Below are 22769 nucleotides of genomic sequence, written 5' to 3' on the forward strand. Positions count from 1 at the left end.
TTATGTGTACATACTTTTTATTTTTATTTGGCTTCCTTGAGAGAAAATTTTTCAAAGAGTGATGGGTTTCTCAATGCAGAGACTTATGGAAGTTGATGACTTGGCAAACTATAGAAACAAAACAGCTGCGTCCATACATGAATGGTGTTCTGGGTGCGTTTTGTGGACATCTAAAATCATTATTGGAAGTTTCTAAGACGTGGGCTGACATGCTGTGGTCTCATATGCGTGTAGTTGTTGACATAAAAGTTGAGAAGGAGATTCGTGCTGCTGCTTCAAGGAAGTATGAGCCAATGCCAGAAGAATATTGGGCTAACATGTGAGTACTGTCAGCATTATCCTCAACCCCCACCCTCGTCCTCAATTAATACTAGTTTCAATTGCAAAAAATCATGAAAGGTCATGGTGCTGGTTGAAAGGAAAATTGTTTGTAACTTCTGTGCATAGGATGTAATATGTCCTAGTTTTTATGTCATTTTGATAACAGAGCAGAGATGTTAATTGTTTTCTGATTACTATATTGTCTTTATGATCTTGATGATAAATCATCAGCAGAGCATTACATTATGTGTGTTACTGCAGTATTAATGTCAAGACTTCAAGATTGTCAAAATATTTATGGTAACAACTTTTCTTTGTGCAATTAAACAGTAGATCCAATTACTATGGAGGACCTACAACAGGCTTTGAAAGACATGAAAAACAGGAAATCTATTAGAATAGATGGAATAAATGCAGAGGGTTACCACTAGATAAGACTTTTTACAGTTAATAAATGAGTGTTGTTTGAACTGAAAGATCTCAGACCCTTGGTTTATAGCAGAAGTAATCTTTTTCAAAAAAGGGAAGCATAATGACTAAAAACTATTGTGGCATAAGTCTTCTTAACACTGGCTACAAACCATACTCAAATATCATCAATAACCGCATGAAGAATATTACAGAAGCTATTATTTCTGAAGAACAAAATATATTTAGATCAGGTCATTCATTCACAGACTGTGTGTTTCAAATTAAAATCATCATAGAAGTAACACAGAGAATTTAATATAGAAACCCAAATGAACTTTATCAGTCTTGAGAAGGCCTTTGACTGTGTGAGCCGTGAAAGCCTATGGAAGATTATCTCTGAACTTGGATATCCCTGTCATGCAACAGAGGTAGTGAGAATTCTTTATAAAACTACACGCATTGTAATTAACACAGATAGGAATCGATTAAAAGAACTAATTATGAACCAAGGTGTCGGACAAGGATGTGGACTATTACCTACTGGTTTTTTATATCTACATTGACTTCACTAATTGCAAATGGAAACGTAAAGTAAACAAAGGAATTAAAGATAACAAATGAGAGATATCTGAACATACTTTTGTTTGCTGATGACATCTGATACCCAGTAGCACGTTCTCTTGCGTTGACTTATGCCTGTTTTTGCCGTGGCATGCTATCCACAAGTTCATCAACGCATTATTGGTCCAGATTGTCCCACTCCTCAACAGCAATTCGGCGTAGAGCCCTCAGTGTGGTTGGTGGGTCACATCGTCCATAAACAGCCCTTTTTAATCTGTCCCAGGCATGTTTGATAGGGTTCATGTCTGGAGAACATGCTTTCCACTCTAGTCGAGCAATCGTTATCCTCAAGGAAGTCATTCACAAGATGTGCGTGAGAGCATTGTGAATTGTCATCCATGAAGACAAATGCCTCGCCAATATGCTGCCGATATGGTTGCAATCGCGGTCAGAGGATGGCATTCATGTATCGTACAGCCATTACGCTGCCTTCCATGACCACCAGCAGCATATGTCAACCCCTCATAATGGCACCCCAAAACAGCAGGGAACCTCCCCACCCTGCAGCACTCGCTGGACAGTGTGTCTAAGACGTTCAGACTGACTGGGTTGCTTCCAAACATGTCTCCAATGATTGTCTAGTTGCAGGAATATGCGACACTCATCAGTGGAGAGAACATGATGTCCATTCGGTGTATTGTTGTTGACATAACAAGAGACCTGTACAAAGAGATTCTTTGTCCTGATGACCAGTTCAGTATTTTCTTAATGTAACAGTAGTGTCCGGTTACAACCAGTAAATGTGGCTGTTTAGCCTTTAACAGTAATAACATGTACAAAGGATGATCTGTATACTGTGGAGATAAGATAAATAATACGCCTTATTATGGCTGTATAGGCATGGCTTTTTACAGGATATAATTAATTTTAAATCCTCATTGTGTTTTATCATTTTTATATCAACATTATTTTCAACCAGCATAAAAATATTATATTTGATATACATTGATTGATAAAGATGTGCACAATATGTGAGTTTTTACTTCAGTGTAGACAAAATATTCTGTGGTACTACACCGATATGCATACATTTGTTCGTTTATTCTCAGTCTCACATGTGACTGATTGTGGGTATTATGCCTTGGTCTGGCAAATATAAAAGACTTTAATAACATTTTATTCTGCATTTTTTTTCTCTTTCAGGAAGTCTGTGAAAGAAATTTTTTCAGAGTTGGCATCAAGTGAAGACACAAGTATTAAACTGACAGCAAATGAACCTATGTGTGTGGTTCAACAGATGCTTATAATGGATGAAATAGCACTTCTGATGGAAAAAATAAGTGGCTGGATTTCCAGTTGTGACCCACAGTTTCTGCGCTTTCTTGCCCATCTTGTACTTTTTTTTAGGATGGCTGGTGTGTCCAAACGTGATGATATTGGAGACTTAGTTCTTGTGGAATATATAAAGGTAAGTTGCTTGACTGAAATAAAAAAAATCATAAGTATAATGTGTGACTGAATAAAAAAATCATAAATAAGTATTCCTAAGATGGAATGTAACACTATTATGAAAAGGATAGTTGCTGCTCGGCACATAGTGAAGATGTTGAGTCACAGATAGGCACCACAAAAAGACTGTCGGAAAGTGAGCTTTCAGCCAACAAGCCCATTGTAAAAATAAACACACAGGTGTTGGAACCATAGACACGTCTCTCTGTCTCTCTCTCTCTCTCTCTCTCTCTCTCTCTCTCTCTCTCTCTGCGTGTGTGTGTGTGTGTGTGTGTGTGTGTGTGTGTGTGAGAGAGAGAGAGAGAGAGAGAGAGAGAGAGAGAGAGAAAGGCCTTATTGGCTGAAAGCTTAATGTGTGACAGTCTTTTTGCTGTGCCTATCTGCGGCTCAGCATCTCCACTAAATGGTGAACAGCAACTATCTCTCATAATGTTGTTAAATTCCATTCTGGATTTTCCATTGTTTCTGTTGTGATATAATTAATAATAGTTTAAGGTTTTGAATACATTCATTTTTTTATGTTGTTGCTATGTGCATTCATGCAATGAAATGGATGTATATTTCCTTTGTACGTCTGTTCTTATATATAGCATTGTATAACTCTGATATCACCAATGTGCTTTACATATAAACTAATAACTATAACAAGTCAGATGTATTAATAATCAGTGTAGCTGAACTCAAAGAATTCAGTTGGACAGTTAGAGGCGAGAGGGAGCAAGGTACCCAGTAGAAATTTTTTTGAAAAGTACAGTGGTGGGGCTTTGTTGTGAAGTTTTGTTAGTGACTTCTCCATACAGTTACATAATAAAAATGTCACATATTGAGATTTTCAAAACTCGTTTCTTTTCCACTGTGGGATGAAGAAGAAAAGATTGCATCTACTAACAAAGAGATAGAGGGGCTGGCCAGTACTTACATCAGCTCAGTACAGCCGATAGATTCACAATACAGAACAGAAAATTTACATTCCTAGCTTTAGGAACTTTGTTCCTTCATCAGGGAGGAGAGAGGGGAAAAAAGGGAAAGTGGATTCAGTTACTCACATCCCAGGTTATGAAGCAACCTCAACTCCTTTTCGAATCTGAATTTCACCTGATCCTTCTCTAAAACACAAGCCACCTTCCTGGATGTTGACCTTCATCTTGTTGAAGCTCACATCCACACCTCTGTCCACATCGAACCCACAAGCAAACAACAGTACCTCCACTTTGATAGCTACCATCCATTCCACATCAAACGCTCCCTTCCCTACAGCCTAGGTATTCGTGGCAAACGTATCTGCTCCAGTGACGAATCCCTGAACAATTACACCAATAACCTGATCAGTGCTTTCCTCTCCCGCAACTATCCTGCAGACCTTGTCCACAAACAGGTCTCCCGAGCAATACATTTCTCCCCATCCAACAACACTGTTCCTAGCCCCAGACCACACAGAAGCATCCCCCTTGTCACCCAATATTATCCTGGCCTCGAATACATCAACAAATTACTCCGCGAGGGATATGACTTTCTCAAGTCAAGCCCTGAAATGAGATCATCCCTTGACAATATTCTCCCCACACCACCCAGAGTTGCCTTTTGTGGCCCCCCCCCCCCCAATCTCCGTAACATCCTTGTCAAACCCTACAATATCCCCAGACCACCTTCTCTACCCAGCAGTTCCTACCCCTGTAACCGACCCTGCTGAAAACCTGCCCCATGCATCCCCCCACAACCACCTACTCCAGTCCCGCTACTGGTAAAACATACACAATTCAAGGCAGGGCCACATGTGAAACAACACATGTCATTTATCAGCTGACATGCCTGCACTGCACAGCCTTTTACATCGGTATGACGACAACTAAACTGGCTGAGTGCATGAACTGGCACAGACGAACTGTCCGCCTAGGAGATGTCCAATACCCAGTAGCAGAGCATGTCGTCCAGCATAATTGTAGGGACCTAGGAACCTGCTACAACGTACGTGCCATTTGGCTTCTCCCACCCAACACCAGTCCCTCGGAACTGCGGAGATGGGAACTTGCACTCCAACACATCCTTTCATCCCGCCATCCCCCTGGACTGAACCTACGTTAACCAATCTCACTCCCATTTACTCTTCAGTCTTCTCCTTTTCCCCCCTCCTCTTTAGCCATTCACGCATCTTTTCATCCTACATAGTTGTGTTTATCTTTATACCATATACCTCTTTACTTCTGTATGCATCCTCTTTGGTTTGAAGCTGGCACAGTACTTAACAGTAGAATATCTTTGGCTTCCCTCTGACAACCATGCCTCCATCCTTGCTACCCTCCCTGTTCACCTTTTCCTGTTGCTTCAGAACCTGGGTTGTGAGTAACTGAATCCACTTTCCCTTTTTCCCCTCTCTCCTCCCTGATGAAGGAACAAAGTTCCAAAAGCTAGGAATGCAAATTTTCTGTTCTGTATTGTGAATCTATCGGCTGTACTGAGCTGAGGTAAGTACTGGCCAGCCCCTCTATCTCTTTGTTAGTATTTGTTCCACATCTTAATATGAGATTTTCCATTAATGAAAAAGATTGCATCTGTTAGCTTTAGAAGTCGAATAACCAGAACAGGAGCTACAGATGGAAGGAAATTTTAAACCTCTTATTGTTTCTGTAATGCTAGTTCATATGCAAATACTCATCTCCCCAACCTCAGAGCTATCATTGGACCTAGTTTATTATACAAAGATTTATGTTACATTTAGCAGTGTGAAAGAATCCAGTTTCCCTGAACTGTTATATCTTTATCTAGGTGCTGATAGGATGGCAGCAGCCTTGTCTTGTAGCCTATTATGCATCTCTCCTTCCCCAAGATGACCAGATAACATTATATTCTGAGTTCTTGCAAAAAATTGTGGACCCAGAGTTACAACTACAGTGTTTGGCAGATGGTGAAGATGCAGGCCTAGACATATGTGCAGTCACAAAGACAACTGTAGAGAATATAAGGTAATCGAGTATATCTAGTCTAAAAAATGTAAATAAAATTTTTTGTTTGAAGTGCACAGCAATTAAAATTCAGTTTATTTGATATGAGTGCCTTTATTCTGTTAATTAATCCTCATTGTAGCTGAAAGATTACATAATAAGTAATTTGTGCATTGCAGTGTATGATATTTGTACTTTTGTTAACCTGTCATGGAAGCTTTGCCTTTTATAACAGTCCCCAACAAACTGAAATGTAGATGGAAAGCTAGACACACATTGAAACCTTCAGTTGGTCCACAAGGTGTTGCTCAGAATGGCCAGCACAAGTGACAGTTGTCAGGGTTATAGATCTTGCCATATGTGGCAACAGGCCTGCTCAGTGTACGAAATTTGCTAGCCTATCCATGTGGCACACCTACCTCCAGTCCCTTGCCACTTGGGTAGAAGACCCAGGTACAAGACCAGTCTGATGATGGGGGGGGGTTGCCCAATACCCAGCATGGTGGGCAGTCCAAGTATGAGGGAGGGGGCGGGGGGGGGGGGGCATGAAGTAACCATATGATGACAGCTCTCCGACCATGCCTGTATCCCACTGTTGATGCCCAAGCTATCACCTCCCCAAGTATGCCAGACAGTAGGTTCCTGTGCATGAAAGGAAAACAAAACCAAGCAACTAGCTGATACTTACTCACATCAGTCCCTGCTTTGTACCTGATCAGATGGAGGATCCTTTGTCTCTAGTAACCCAATGATCTTTGTGGAGAATATTTAAAATATTTGAATGCTTTACAAACTTTCTTCCCAAATTACAAAGTGTTCTGCCATAATTAAGATGGCAAATCCTATCCAGTCCCAGGCGTTACTCTCTTTTAAGCAACTTGCTGATGTATCTGTTATCATAAGACCCCATAAGAACCTAAACATTGTACAGGGTTTAATTTCTCACTGAAACCTAACACTGCAGATGGGTAAAGAACTACACGAACACATCCAGAAGCGAGGGACTCACTTTATGCATACTGTACAAAGGCCACCCGGGCAGGAAAGTTGACATTTGTGAAGTCATCCTTGATTTTGTGGAGGTCAAAATCATTTCTCACCCCCAGATATGGTGCTTTAAATGCCAGTGCTTTGTGCATATGTATTCCTAGTGTACACACAATTTTTGGAAACTGTGGCCAGCCACTTCATAAAAATTTGCCCTGTGTACTACCACTATCTGTCAGTTTTGAGAATGACCTCATTAACCAATCTCTAAAGTTTGTTACCCTTATTGAGAAACTGAAGGTTCATAGATCACCTCTCATACTTTGAACCTAGAAAAAAATATGATTGTCTGTAGCCACTCTCAGTGATATCGACTTGTGCGCTTCTGTAGCCAGGTCATCAGCAGTACATAGCGTATTTACTCCCTCGACATCACCCACCTCAGTGTCGGTGTGGTGCCCAGCTGACAGTGGCCCATGTCTTGGTGAGCTGTCCTCCTTTGGCTGCCCTGCGATGGACTCTTCAGTTACTGGACTCGTTAACATTAATTTTGGCTGACAATGCCTCATCCGCTAGTTTGGTTTTGCGTTTTACATGTGATGGTGGATTTTATCATTCTGTATAAGTTTTAGCGCATGTCCTTCATCCCTTTGTGTTCCGCACTGTAATTCTTTTAGGATTTATGTTTTAATGTGTTGCAGAGTGGCTGGCTCTTCCTTTTTATTCTTGTGGTTGGCCAGCCACGGTCATCATCTCTCTTGTTTGTACACCGTCTACCTGTTTCTTGCTTCTCTCTCTGGTTTTCTCTTCCTGTTTTGCTCATAGTAGTGTTAGTTGTCCTTCTGACATTCTTCTGATTCTTCCTTTCTTCTGCTATTGTGCTGTACATATCCTTTCTTTTCTTCTTTCCGTTGTGTAATTATTTTACCGGGAACAAGGGACCAATGCCCTTGCAGTTTGGTCGTCCCCCCTCCCACTCTTTTAAACAAAGCAACCCTTGACATCGACCTCTGGCAGTTGCATAAACAAACTTAATCATGGGGGCAATATGGCCTTCCCCTCATGGTGACATCAGCACAGCCTTCGGGTATCGCTTTTCGTGCTGTACTCCCACCTGCTTATATCAGTGACAGTCTTTGTGACTGTGACATTTTCCTATGATCCTGTCACTTTCTTGTCAGTACATGATGTACAACTTATCACTTTGGGCTCTTCAAAGAGCCAACTGGTGTGTGCAAGTAATATCACACTGTGTACCATATGCCCTCTCTCTGTCACACTGCCTTGACAAAATTGTAAGGAACATCTCCATTTGGATTACCCACAGCACTGGAGCTGCTATTCCCCCTTCCTACAGGTCACCTCCATTGCCAGCTAGTGGCATGGTGGACCATAGATTTGGAAAAAGCTCTTCAGGATAATCTGACAGCCCTACAGCATCTCAAATGACATCCTTCACAGACTGCCATTACACTTGTAAGTGGCTCTGTGCTAAGGCTCACTTCATAATTAAATTAGTGAGTGATACATCTCCTCCTTGGGAACTTATGTGTCTGTCTCAGTCTTCTGCGCCACCAAAGATCAACAACTGTCCCGGGTCTCCTCCTCCATGGCGGTATGTCTACCAGTGTGTCAGTTGTTGCTGATCACCTTGTGACCATCTTTGTTACTGCATCGGTGTCCTCTTCTTACCCAGCTACATTTTGAATGTGTTAAAGAAAGCTGATGGCACCCCCTATCCTTTGCCGCGCCCCCCCCCCCCCCCCCCCCCCCCCCACTGAATTATATAATGAACATTTCACTGACTGAAAACTGCTTCAGGCTCGTGACTCATCACATGATATGGCTCCAGATCCTGATTCAGTTCATAATCAGAAGATCAAACATCTGAATGTCACTCAAAAGTTCCATATACTCGGGATCTTCAACTGTATGTGACCGCAAGATGCTCTCCCTTCTCAGTGGGGAGATAATAACATTGTCTCCATTCTTAAACTAGGAATAACTCAAAATCCATTGACAGTTACTAAACAATTGACCTTGCTAGCATGCTGTGTAAAGTATTTGAAAGGGTGGTGGTGGTGGTGGTGGTGGTGGTGGTGGTGGTGGTTTTGGGAGTAGAAATGATGCATCACTTGGTTCCCCATCAGTCCAAGAGAACAGCATCCCACAGTCCTTCAGCTCCTGGTGCATCCTGCATTTCAGACTCCATAATACCCGTTTTGTGTGTCTTCAACAGCCAAATTTCTGTTGGTCTCTCTCTCTCTTTTATCCCTTGAATCAATTTAAATTGCACTCTTCTTTTGTGCCTTCTGTTTGTTGGTCTGTATTTAAATACATTTTTGAGTATTCTTTTGTGTCCAGTCCTCATTAAGTGTACAAACCGAAAAAGTCGCGTGTATTCTATTTAATATAGTATGGTATCTTCCTTGTATATTATTTCCCATACATTTTATCTGTTCTCTGTTCCCAAAGGTAGATATTTGTTGAGCATCTTTTAATTCTATTCCTACAGCTTTGCTTTTCTTTCAGCTCTTTCCCCATAATCATCCTGCACTCTGAACCACCTGAGGTAAAAGGCTGAATAATTGTTTTATAATAGGGTGGTGCATAAGTTCACAGCATTTTTGTTCTGCATGTTGGTATGATGGTTGCTGTGGGTTTATTTATTAATCGTCATTTGGAAATAGCAAGTGGACTGTGGATGCAGAAAAATGGAGTGTCAAGTGGTGAAATCAGACCACTTCTGACATATCTTCTGTTAAGAGTTCAGTAAAGGGTTGACAGCAGCAGATGCAGCCATAAAAAATTGTGCTGTGGATGGAGATAAAGCCAGTGTACAGAGCACAGCAAGAAAATGGTGTTCGCATTTTAAGGAGGATCGTTTTGACGTTAGTGACTCTCCACATTCGGGAAGACCTGTGGGGTTTGATGAAGAGTGTTTAAACACATTAATCCATAGTGATCCATTTCAGTGTACTTGAGAACTGGAAAATGTGATGAAGTGGGATCATTTCACAATTGTGAAACATTTTCATACTACGGGAAAGGTTCAGAAACAGGGTGTATGGGTACCACCAGCCAAAATCACAGAAACCAGCAGGTGGCCATATGTGCATCTCTACTTGCTCATCATCAATTGGCTTGTGAACAACACCTACCATTTCTATCGTGTATGGTTACTGGTGATGAGAAGTGGTGTCTTTATGCTAAAATAAGGAAAAAAAGGAATTGTTGAGCCTAAACAAAGCAGAAACTCCCTGTACAAAGATTTGCGCACGTCCGCGAAAGATGATGATCTGCATCTGGTGGAACAGCGATGGTGGTGTGTACTACAAATTGTTTCCCCACGGTGTAACCATCGCTGCTGGCATTTATTGCCAACAGCTGAGATGTCTTGCAGATGCAATCCAAGAACAATGATCAGGGATACTGTGTGAAGTGGTACTACTCCACGATAATGTTTACCCGCATTCTACTGACAAAAAACACTATAAAGGAGTTTGTTTGGGAAATCATTGCACAACCACCTGATTTGCCTGATCTTGCACACTCTGAATTTCACCTCCTCCATTATCTGTCAACCAACCTTCAAGGAACTTCCTTTCTCAATGAAAATGTGCTCTGAACATGGTTCGATGAGTTCTTTGCCTCAAAACCACATGATTTCTATATTGTGGAACTGAGAAGTTACCCCAGGGTTGGCAGACTGTTTTAAATATTGAAGGAGAATATATTATTGATGACTAAAGTCTCTGTTTTGTATGTATGTTCTGTCAATTAAACTTATGGAAAAATGCTACGAAGTTACGCATCAACCCAGTATATATATATAAAGTTTAGTTTTCAGTCTGATTTTAGTGTACCACAAAAGGGAGTTCAATTTTGATATTACTGTCCTTCCAGAGCTCCACATCTTCAAGTCATCTGCACATGTTCCATCTTTCATCTACATCACTATTCTGCAATTTGCTCTTAAGTGCCAGGCAGGTGTGCCATCAACCAATCTTCGGACTATTTCACTACTGTTCCACTCTCGAACAAGGAGTTGGAAAAATGAACACTTAAATCTTTCTGTACTAGGTCTCATTTCTCTTATTTAATTCTGATGATCATTTCTTGCTATGTAGGTTGGCGGCAGTAAAATGCTTTCACATTCAGGGTAGAAAGTTGGTGAGCAAAATCTTGTGAAAATATCTTTCCACAATGTAGAACACCTTTGTTTTAATGATTGTTTCTCTGGCTCGCTTATCATATCCATGACACTATCTTCACTACTTCATGATAATACAGAGTGAACTAACCTTCTTTGGACTTCTCGGTGTCCTCTGCCCAGCTTGTCTGGTAAAGATCCCATACTGCAAAGCAATATTTTAGCAGAGGACAGACAAGCATACTGTAAGCAGTCTGTTTAGTAGATTTGTTGCACCTTGTAAGTGTTCTGCTTCTGCCAATAAAATGCAGTCTTTGGCTTGCCTTCTTTAAGGGATAATTCCAGTTAAGTTATTCATAATTGTAATCTCAGGGTATTCATTTAAGTTGACAGCATTTAGGTTTGTTTGATTTATCATGCAACTGAAATTTAACAGATTCCTTTTAGTACTCATGAGTATGACCACATATTTTCCCTTATTTACAGTCAATTGCCACTTTTGGAACCGTACAGATATCATGTATAAGTCATTTTGCAGTTGCATTTGGTCTGATAAGTTACTATGACGCAATAAATGACAGCATCATCTGCAAACAATCTAAGAGGGCTACACAGATTGTCCACTAAATCGTTGTTGACCTATATTAGGAACAACAGAGGGGTTATAACACTTACGTCCTTGGGGAATGTTGGATATCACTTCTGTTTTACTCAGTTACTTTCATTGATTTGTAAGAACTGTGACCTTTCTGACAGGAAACCACAAATCCAGTCATACAGCTGAGATGACAGTCTGTAGGCATGTGAAGGTTGATTAGACGTCTCTCTGGAAATATAGAAATATGAAATAAATTCGATATCCCCTGTTGACAGCGCACAACACTTCATGTTAGTAAAGAGTTAGTTGTGTTTGGCAAAAATAATGATCTCTGAATGTTTGTTGGCTGTACGTCAATAGACTGTATTCTTCAAGGTAATTAATTGTTTGAACACAGTATGTTTTCCAGAATTCTACCACAAATCGATGCCAGTGATACGGGTCTTTAATTCACAGGATTACTATTTCCTTTCTTGAGTATCAGTGTGACTAGTGCAACGTTCCAGCTTTTAGGTGTAGATCTTTCGTTGAGCGGGCGGTTGTGTTCAGTTGTCAAGTATAGATCTGTTGTCAACATGCTCTGAGAGAAAACTAATTGGTATACAATCTGGATTGGAGGACTTGGTATTACACTAAACTCTCACTAATACAGCCCTCAGTAGTCCGGCCTCTCAGTAATCCAGCACACTTCCAGCTTCTAGTCATTCTTCCTGAAATGACACCTACAATGAAGAAATTTTGTCTGCAACAAAGTTGTTATTTAATGACAATGTTCAATACTCCTGTATATTGAAATTGTGACTTTTGTTATGGATCATTATCATGGCTTCTAAAGGGAAACTCGGAATTAGATATAAACTGAACTGAGGTTTTTCACAGAAAACCATTGTTGCTGGCAACACTGTTGGACGAGTGACTATTTATGACCAAACTTCAGCGGAAAAGAGGTCATTATAAGCTCACAGGAAAGTTACAATGAAACTGATAAAGAAGAAGACATAGGAGGAGAGAACATGAGGATATCTCAAACTGCTGGTGCTGAAGCTGGAGACTTCTTCCTGGAGTACATTATGAAAAAATCAGAAAAATGGCAGGATCTATTAAATGCTTGTAAAGCCATTGTGTGATAAAGCATACTACTGTCGCATATCTGTAAAAATGAATGGATCTTTTGATTTGATAAGGTACTGTGTCTCTGTGTTCATACTAAATTTTAGACACTCTCAACAATCCGACACTTGCGCCAATCCGGCACCCTTATGTGCGAGGAATGGCCGGTTTAGTGACAGTCCAGTGTATTAAAGCGATTTAAACTGCTTCGCTACACCAAAGATATCTGCTTCTAAGTTACTCACGTTGACAGCTGTTTTTGATTCAAATTCGTGAATATTTACTTTGTCTTGTTTGATGCTGGAATTTCAGAAAACTGTGTTTAGTAACTCTGCTTTAGTGGTATTGTCATAGGTGATATTACTATTGGTGTCACAACGTGAAGGTGAAATAAGACTCAAGTTTTCTTTGAACTGTTAAGCAATTGAATCAACTACTTCAATTACACCAAAAGATGAACTACTACTACAGCAACTAACACTCCCCCACCAATGATATTTAACCTATATTTTCTGAACCCCATTAGATCCTTCACAATAATTTCGACTGAGTTTATATCTGGCTAAGAACAGGTTTCTGCACCTGTAATAACTTGAGCTTCAATGCACTTGGAGCTCTAATTGTTTCCCAGCATGGTTATGAGAGTTTACAGCTACAATACTGACTGTTGCTATGTCTACTCTCTTCCTGTGTTTGTCTGCACCTTTTGAGACTGTAACCCTTTCTTGACTTTCCCTGGTCCATCTAACATATTTAAAAAAAGTGGTGATGTAGGCAGCCGTGCAACGCAGCCCCTACTGCCCCTGTAGCCACCTCCAGTTTGTAGTGGATCCCTAAACCATTAAAACAGAATGCACAAACGCACCACCCTATGGCACAAGTTGAAGAATCTGCAGCGTACTTAGTTGTAGAACCTTCTGAGCCTCTGGTTCAGACCATCCACTAGGCTCTATACCAAAGCCCCACAGTCTGTCCTGTCGATTATGCTGCAGATAGTGAGTTGTGCCTTTAATCACAAACAAGTCTACACCCATTGCTCTTGATGGAATTTGTGGTGTCTGAGAAGCACCCATTCCACACCTGGAACGAGTCCTGGTATGTACACAGAATGCACACACTGGACTTGGCAGCCAGTTCTTCCCCTTCTTGGCAGTCAAATCCCTGAGGGGCCCCATTGTGCACTCAACGCACTCAACACTGGTGTTCCCAACTACCATTAACCTCAGTGTCTGGGGAAGGCTACATCTTGTGGGCTGAGAGGTTTCTTCTAAAATAGAGAAAATGATTGCATCTGGCTCAGGATCTTCAGCCACAGATAGCACCTCAAAGGTGTTTGTCAGATGGATGGGGAAGGCCTTCTGAATACCCCTCCCCACGCGAAGGACTTTCGCTGCCTGCTGCACCTTGAAATGACTTGGGGGAGGTCAACCTCAATGGGGTCAGGAACCAGTGGACCAATTGGAGGATACATGGAGTGTGCTCGACATCCCATGGATCCCCATATTCGGCCCCGCACGGTGATGCCGGTTGGCAACAGCCTTAAGCTGTGAGATTTAAGCCAGCACTGCCTGGAGCTGTGAGTGAAGGGCGACCAACTCAGCTTGCATCTAAATGCAGCAGTCACAGTCACAAACCATACTAAAGATGGTGAAATTATTTGCTAGGACTATACAGTAATTAAAACATAGAACTGTGGGTGGCTACTAGATACACACAAAAGAAAACCTCAAGAAATGTAAGAATTTAAACTAAAATACACATAATCAATAAAAATAAGTTGTTTCTTGTCAGAAGCTGGTTACAACTCAAACTAAATGCTGTACTGTGCTGTTGTGCAGAATAGATGCAAGCCACCTCCCAACTTCAGTAATTGTACTCTCGAGGTATTTATCTGTGGTCTAGGGGTAGCATCTATGTCTAGTAGTCAAAAACACCAGGAGTTGCTGGTTCAGACCTCGCCACTGGTTAAATTTGGAATAAAAATAATTAGTAATGTTGGCCAAGTCATCCAGCATAAGAATTAGCTGTCATTTTGCCAATGACCTTGTCAAAGAGGGCGGAGGAGCAGACAGAGGTTCAGGGCACTCTCTTGCCCTTGGGATGGGAAAATGCTGCTGAAGGTGGAAGAACTAGCAGTGATAAATGCAGAAGCATTGAAAACCACAGCATTAAAGGCACATGGGATGTGGGGCATGTAATTGAGAAGTGTCATGATGGTCTCTCCATTTGCAAGAGATTCCAGACTAGTCCCCCATTCGGAGTGCTGCAGAAGCTGTTGACCTCCATCATATTTTAGTTCCTTATTTGAACATGTGTGGTCCTGAAATATGCAAGTCTTCAAGGCAAAACTTCAATTGAAACTTTTGTTTGATACAGCACACTTTTTTGATATAGAGCTACTCTGTCACATTTCCCTATCAAAATCATCTTGGTTTCTTGTTTCTTACTAATGAAAATTACTGTTTAATACTGCTCCTCATGAGACTTAAGGAAGCCTTTGCATTTGTAAATGACAGACAAATTCAACATTTTAAGTTCTTTAAAAATTTCCATACACAATTCCATTCGGTAGATGCTTCTATAATTCTTACAGATCTCGTCTGAAATTTAGAGATTATGTTACACCAGAATAGACCTCAGTCTTCTTGAAATTATGTATGACTGAAAGATAAGCATGTAAATGTTTCTGTATTGTAGTTCTACTTCTTAAGTATTCTTAACATGTAACAACATAGTTTTCTGTTTAGTATTTCTATATGGCTTTCCCATCTTAAGTGAGTGTCTGCACATACTCCTAAGAATTTTGAGTGCAATGCCTCCTGAATTTAAAGTTACCAAATTCAATTACTCTTCAGTAGCTGAAGTTCATCCAGACTTTTCTTTTGTCATTCACAATAAAACAGTTATCACAAAAATATTTTCCTACCTCTTCTGAGCTGATTTTCTGCCGCACATCTGCTTCAATAGTCATTTAATAAAAAGACTTATAATATGCAAAAAGCAGTGCATCTGCTGCAGATGATGTAGAAAATACGAGTGACATTGAGATTGCATTCGCCTTAAGTTTGGGACAAGTGTTACATGTGTGATATGCACAAGAGAAGATCTTACAAAGTAGCAAGTCTTATTTTCACAGCTATTAATGTTGAGGCAGTTTGCAGTCCTCTAACTTAAGGCTATGAAACAAAGTATATGCTGTAGAATCACAGAACCAGTCTGCATCATATTCCTAAAACTACAGAATTTGCAGTGTAAATCTGAAGACTTCTGCATGCATTGAATGAAGTTGACCTTGGTCGAAATATTCACTGTTGTGATTACTAGTGGACTTGGGTGCAGGAGGGTGTGGCTTTTGTGGAGAAAATAATTTTACGTAATGAAATAGTTACGAGTTGACTTTAATTTTTAATGTAAAATAAGGATGTTTCCTATTATAGAACCTCAGCTGGACTTGACTGGTTAACACTGCTTACAAGGTGTATAAACAATAAATAGGTACTGAATGAATGTAAAAACGAACTGTTTTAACTAACTGTTTTTCTGCTTGATGATTTCATTTATTGAAGTCAAATTTAATAAATTTTGTGTCTGTTTGCTGTTGAAGTAAACACGCAGGTACAACTGAAGAGGGAGTAATGAAATATCTATTGATTTTACAATCTGAATGTAGAATACTACCATCCTCAAAGAGATGACTAACATTTTCCTACTTACTTCCAGAAAAAAAGGAGACGTGTATGAAATTACTTTTTAGATGTTGACAACACCACATAGATCCACTAAAAATATTGTGGTTTTGTGTGCTCATGATTCGGGCAGCAGCCATGTCTTCGACAGGAAGGCAGACATCTCATATTTAGCCATATATAGATAGATTTTCCTCTTTGCAGTAAATAAATGAACTCTTACAGGAGGAGAGCAGACTCAGAATTAGAATTTGGACTGCAACATGAAGAAACGTCGCAAGATACAGAAAAGGTGAATGCTCTAAATTGGCTTGTGGTGTACCCAGAACAACGATTTGAGTTGCTTTGGCAAGCAAATGCAATAATACGGCAATTCATAGCATCAGGCAAACTTGAAATAGCCCGTAAAGCTCTGAATAAGGTATTTTTGAAATTTTCTGTGAATAAATGAAAGTAATTGTGAAATGTTAAACACAGTGGTAATTCACATGTGTATTTCCTTTTTTCAGATACCTGGTGATACAATAGATTTGCTCGTTCGTGAATACAATGCTTCAGAAACAGTAAAACTATATTCATATGCTGATGTTAATACACTTTTGCCAGCACAAGTTGCAGAAACTTGTAGAGAATATCTTTGCATTTCAGCTTATTTAGTAAGTTTTTAATTTTGTGCCATAGTCTCATTTTCTCTCCATATTTCTGCATGCAAGTTATTTTTAATTTTTTACTAATAGTAATATTGATAAGAGCTTCCATCTGCGTCCAGTGATTTTTATCCACGAGCCTTCAGCCAAGTACTCCTTGGCCATTATCAGATGATGACTATCTTTAGGTTGCTGCTACTGTCCTCATATAGCCACACTGCCTTCCTTGATATCAATTATGCTCACTCCAGCACCATATAAGTAATGTTTTCGTTGCACACCCACTGTGCCCGCTTCAACCTTCTGATGGCTGGGTCCCAAGCTGTGCTTAGCTGCAAGGCAGTCATCTTTATTCCGGTGTTTTCATAAATTTTTATGTTGAGTCAGAGGCCTGCAGCATAGTAAAGCTTGAGTCCCTGCCATTGGAAGGCTGAAGCAGGCATGGCAGGTGCACAACAAAATCAGTACCTTATATAACAGTAATATTGATGATAAAACAGCACTTCACGTGCAACATGTGATAAGTAATCCTGAAAGGTAAGGAGTGGTTGGTGCTTGTTACTAAAAATAGCCATTAGTGAGTGACCTCAGGGGATGTAAACTGCTGGGGCATGTGAAGCTTTATGTGAGTCAGCATATAACTGCGTAATGGGATAGTGTACCGTCAGGAAATCGTAAAACCCAACTACTGTAAGATCTTCAGAGGATAGTCCTCCAAAATTGGTACATTTAACAAATCTATGAACTGCAACAGACCATATACATTATAACAGATTCTTTTCCCGATATTGAAACAAATACATGGAGCCTTAAAAAAAGGTCTTACCTTTTTGTATCTGGAAAGCTTGGCAGAGTATTGTAGGAATCCTTGTCAGTAAAATAGCTAAGAAATGGCACACTTCTCGTGTCTTGCAGATATTCAGTGGACATGGACATTTAATTGGTTAAATATGAATGTGAAGAAGAAAACAACTTGTGTGAGGAACAGCATGAAGACGGTAAATGGCTTGAGAAGCATTTATATATTACTTCAGCACTTTTAGTGTTACTAGAACATAAAAAGGCTAATTTTTATTTGTTATATGGCCCATTCACAAGTGTCCAACTCTGTCAGATATTTTGTAGTAAGAGTGCAGCATCGTAAATTGCAAGAGTACAGTAACTATTGTAAAGTTGCACATGAAACAGGAATGATGTGTTAATCATCACTACCCTATGAAAATACTCCTGAGAACATGCAGTCAGAATTGAAGGAAAGAATGTTTGGGAAATAAGTTTTCAAACTGAGTCCTTTACACGTTAAACCGGAAGTTGTAATAGAAATACAAAGAACTCCTCAATATAGGCGTTACAGGTAAATATGAAAAATCAGCAATTGTATCTTGGACTACCAAGATGCTAAATACAAAACCAAAAAGGACAACTGAAGCAGATCACAGCCCCATAAAAACTGGTTGAAACTATTTGACAATACTGAACTGCTTCTGTCTAACATTTTAGACAATTCTCAGTCAACAGCCAGTCATCTAAACCTCCAATGTTAAAATTCAACACAAACTTAGAAATTAGCTTGCTGTTTAATGCATATTTTCTGAATAAGGTGGCAGTATGTTATCTTTACCTTCGCCTAGTGACAGTCAAGTGAATGAGAATCCCACCCTTATCACACACATCTCTGCCTCTCAGTGAGAATTTTATTGCACATCATGTGCTTTGTGGCTCTAATGACACATGACCCAAGGGTTAATCTCCTGAAAGCCTCTTGGTACTCAACTTATCCTTCTATGCTGTTGATCTCTCTTTTTCACTCTTAAAGCTTTGAGCAGATTGCTCTGTGGGAAATTCTCAGTGATTTGCTGTAACATCCAACTCGCTAGATTTTGCTGTAATCATTGCCCAGGAATAAGTTGATCAGTTAACCAGCACATTTCACCTCAATGTGATGCATCAATAATGATATTTTCTGGGCTGCTTAGGAAAGTCCTGAACTTCATTCCGGGGGGGGGGGGGGGGGGGGGGGGGGGGGGGACTCAAGCATTCATTGATACCAAATGAATTCTGTATTAAACTTTTTATGGAGGAGTTGGGACAGGATGGTGGGTGGGAAGATGGTGGTGTTCCAAATTATTTCCCGAGTGAAACTGTTCATCACTAAGGTGGTTGTTTGTCCATGTTGCCATACACCAAATAAAACACTTATCCTTTCTTCGACAGGATAACTATTCAGAGACATTAGCATAGCAGCTAAGTGAGGTAAAGCCCAGACACAGTAGCATAGTGCCTGAGTGAGGTAAAATCTTGTCAGATCATTAAGCCATTAGAGTGGTTGTTGCAACCTGGTTCATGTTGGCAGGCTGCAGTATGGCAATGAGAGTCTCATTGGATCATTATCAGTGTTTCATCTGCTGACCATAGTTGGCATTAGTGAAATGGGAGATGCACTGATGGTGCTGGGAACGGTTGTTGATTACGTACATGCAAAAATGAAGAAAGAAATGAAAATGCTCAGAATCAGACGGCACATCCAATTATTTTAGTGGGATTCGTGGGGCTGCAATGCATTATCATTATGATCGTTGTCCTCATCTCAGACAGCATGCTCGCATCCTTTCACAGGTCCTCTGTACAACAAAATGTGCTTATGCTTTCATAAAGTACTGAATTTACTGCTTTCTTTTCTGCTGATGGAGCCAGTTGGAACAGTCTTCCTTTTTATTACACACATGTTTCAAAAATTTCCTAATTGCTATCCTGTGAAATGATAATAGTTGCCTGGCACACACAACTCGTGAGATACAATAAGGTGCAATCTTGACTTCCAGTGGTGATGCTTTTGACATGGTACATTCCAAATATTTTTCCCTACTTAATGGCCATCAGAAACACAGCAAAGATGTGCAGAATTTCCTGTAGGCAGATAATGGTGAAGAAAGTTCTTACTTTTTATCCCCATTAACTCTTTCATATCATGAGAACCAGTATAACATTATAGGAGGTACTATACCCTTTGAAACTCTTCTAATGTATCCTTACATATTAGCTTGAGACAAAGTATTTATTGCATCAGTATCAATAATAATAATAATAATAATAATAATAATAATAATAAATTTAGAAGGAATCCTTCAGTATTTAGTTGCTTCACATACGGTGCTGATTTTGTATCCCTTTTTGAATATTTGACCAATATTGTTGTAAGAAAAATTTGTGGTCAGACTTTTTGTAACAGCTTTAACTGGCCTTGCATCATGGTGCACACCGTTGTGACTCAGTGCAATGGCACTATGTTGTCGCAGAACACACTTACTGGTTTTTCACTGTGTTCAATATACAATTTATAGAGTAGTCTTTTAAGATATCTCAGTTCCTGCTTGCTATTGACACGGCTATGTATTACCTTCTATGGTTGATAGAGCAAAAGTTTGTTCCTGTCTTAAATTTTAGAAAAACTGCTGCCACAGTTAATTGGAAAATGTAGCCATTTGTTGATCACAATTAACAGAGATCTGATGCATAATTATGGCATCACAGACACCTTCAGTTGCAGTTCCAATTTTTTGGAAAGTTAGTCGTACATTGACGGTGTCTCTGATATGTTTAACAATTCGTTTGACTTCTTACCAGTGGGTTTTACGATAATAGGAGTTGAATCTACTTATAACCCCCATTGTATATTCAATGTCTGGGCTTTTACCGATAGATGGCTCCCATTATTCAGTGGAACATGAATGGATTCCGGGCACATGTGGAGGAACTGCACCTCCTAGCACGGCAACGCCCCCTGTGCTTGTGTTTACAGGAAACACATCTAAAACAATCTAAAACAATCTGATGCTCCTGTACTCAGGGGCTATAGGTTGTATCGCAAAGATGACCTGACTGGAGACAGGGCCAAAGGCGGAGTCGCCGTGTTTGTCGATAATGACCACCACTCCTCTGCTCTCCCCCTGGATACTGACCTGCAAGCAGTTGCAGTTGCAATTTATTCCGGTCGGAGGCTTACCGTTTGCTCCCTTTATTTACCCCCTCTGGATGCAGTGAACTTAGAGGCTCTCACACACCTTATCGACCAACTCCCCCGCCCGTTTCTCCTCCTGGGAGACTTCAATGCCCATCATGTCCTGTGGGGCTCCGCTTCTATTTGCGCTCGAGGTCGAATTTTGGAGAGCCTCCTAACATCTCAAGTGTTGTGCATCCTCAACACAGGTACTCCGACTCATTTCTCTAGTGCTACAGGGTCATTCTCAGCCATTGACCTATCTTTCTGCTCTCCAACCCTCACTGACTCCGTTCACTGGGAGGTCATTGACGATCTACATTCCAGCGATCACTTCCCCATCCGCATTCATCTCCTGGATGGTGTATTGCTGGAGCAGCGGCCACCATCGTGGATGATTGGCAGGGCTAACTGGCCACTGTTCACTCGGTTGGCTGTCTTTGACCGCCACAACAGCGTACAGGAATGGGTGGATCACATCACGCTTGTGATCCACCATGCTGCTGACCTGTCCATACCACAGTCTTCTGGCACTCGTAAGCGGCGCCTTGTGCCTTGGTGGACAGAAGAGTGCCGTTCAGCCATCCGTGACAGGCGTGCGGCTCTTCGCCGATTTAAATGCCGCCCAACAGCGGTCAATCTTACCGCCTTTCGTATCGCGAGAGCCAGGGCACGCCGTGTCATTAAAGAGAGCAAGAAAAGGTCATGGCAGGAGTTTCTGGACTCCATCAACCGTTCCACTTGTTCCACAAAGGTATGGGAAGCCATCCGGAGGATTTCCGGTAAACGCAGCCGTTTACCAATAGCTGCAGTCCTGAACCAGAGATGCCTCCAAACGACACCCAGCGCCATAGCTCAGTCGCTGGCAGAGCATTTTGCACAAAGTACTGCCACTGCAACCCAGGATCCAGCGTTTCGTCGCTACCGTGCGACTGTCGAAAGAGCGAATTTGAACTTTCGGTCGAACGGTTCCGAGGCCTACAACTCCCCTTTCTCCATGTGGGAACTTGAGTCGGCTCTTACTGAGACTTCTGACACTGCACCAGGTTGCGACCGCATCCGGTACTCCATGCTTAGACATCTGCCAGCGGCGTCAAAGGAAATCCTCCTTGAATGTTTTAATCTCATATGGCACACAGGAGTGTTCCCAATCTCGTGGAGGGAGGCAATCCTCATCCCTCTCCTCAAACCAGGAAAGGACCGCACATGTCCCAGTAGTTATCGTAGTATCGCCTTGACAAGCTGTGTCGGAAAGACTCTGGAACGGATGGTTAACCGTCGTCTGGTCTGGCTGCTAGAGACCAGACAGCTCCTTAGCCGCTTTCAGTGTGGATTCCGAAAATTTCGATCCACAGTCGACAACCTGACCCTCCTCGAGGCGGCTATTCAGCAGGCTTTCCTCCGTCAGCATCACTGTATCGGTATCTTCTTTGATATCAGTAAGGCATATGATACTACTTGGAGACACTGTATTCTTGCACAACTGCATCAATGGGGCTTTCGTGGCCGCCTCCCTATTTTCATTCGGTCTTTCCTGTCTCAGCGGTTTTTTCGGACCCGCGTTGGTAACACACTGTCTGATCGCTTTGAGCAAGAGAACGGTGTCCCCCAGGGCAGTGTTTTAAGCGTTACCCTCTTTGCCATAGCAATCAACAGTATAACGTCTACAGTGAGGAGTCCAGTACAGTGCTCCTTGTTTGTGGACGACTTTGCTGTTTTCTGTTCCTCCTCTGGTGTTGCATCCGCGAGCCGTCAATTGCAACTAACGGTGCGGCGGTTAGAGGAGTGGGCTGCAAAGACGGGTTTTAGGTTTTCTGCCGATAAGTGTGTTTGTGTTCATTTTAATCGTT

The 22769-nt window shown here is 41.0% G+C and overlaps 1 protein-coding gene across 1 annotated transcript in view; it reads left to right on the plus strand.

Moving 5' to 3' along the window:
- The window catches only part of LOC126173321 (nuclear pore complex protein Nup107), a 238460-nt gene that overhangs the window by 193451 nt on the left and 22240 nt on the right, over window positions 1-22769 (plus strand). The window contains exons 8-12 of the mRNA XM_049920947.1: window positions 80-319; window positions 2497-2761; window positions 5566-5762; window positions 16501-16696; window positions 16785-16931. Coding sequence (XP_049776904.1) covers window positions 80-319; window positions 2497-2761; window positions 5566-5762; window positions 16501-16696; window positions 16785-16931 — 1045 coding nt within the window. The remainder of the gene's footprint in view (window positions 1-79; window positions 320-2496; window positions 2762-5565; window positions 5763-16500; window positions 16697-16784; window positions 16932-22769) is intronic.

This window comes from Schistocerca cancellata, chromosome 1 (genome assembly GCF_023864275.1).
Source record: "Schistocerca cancellata isolate TAMUIC-IGC-003103 chromosome 1, iqSchCanc2.1, whole genome shotgun sequence".
In the NCBI taxonomy this organism is placed as follows: domain Eukaryota; kingdom Metazoa; phylum Arthropoda; class Insecta; order Orthoptera; family Acrididae; genus Schistocerca; species Schistocerca cancellata.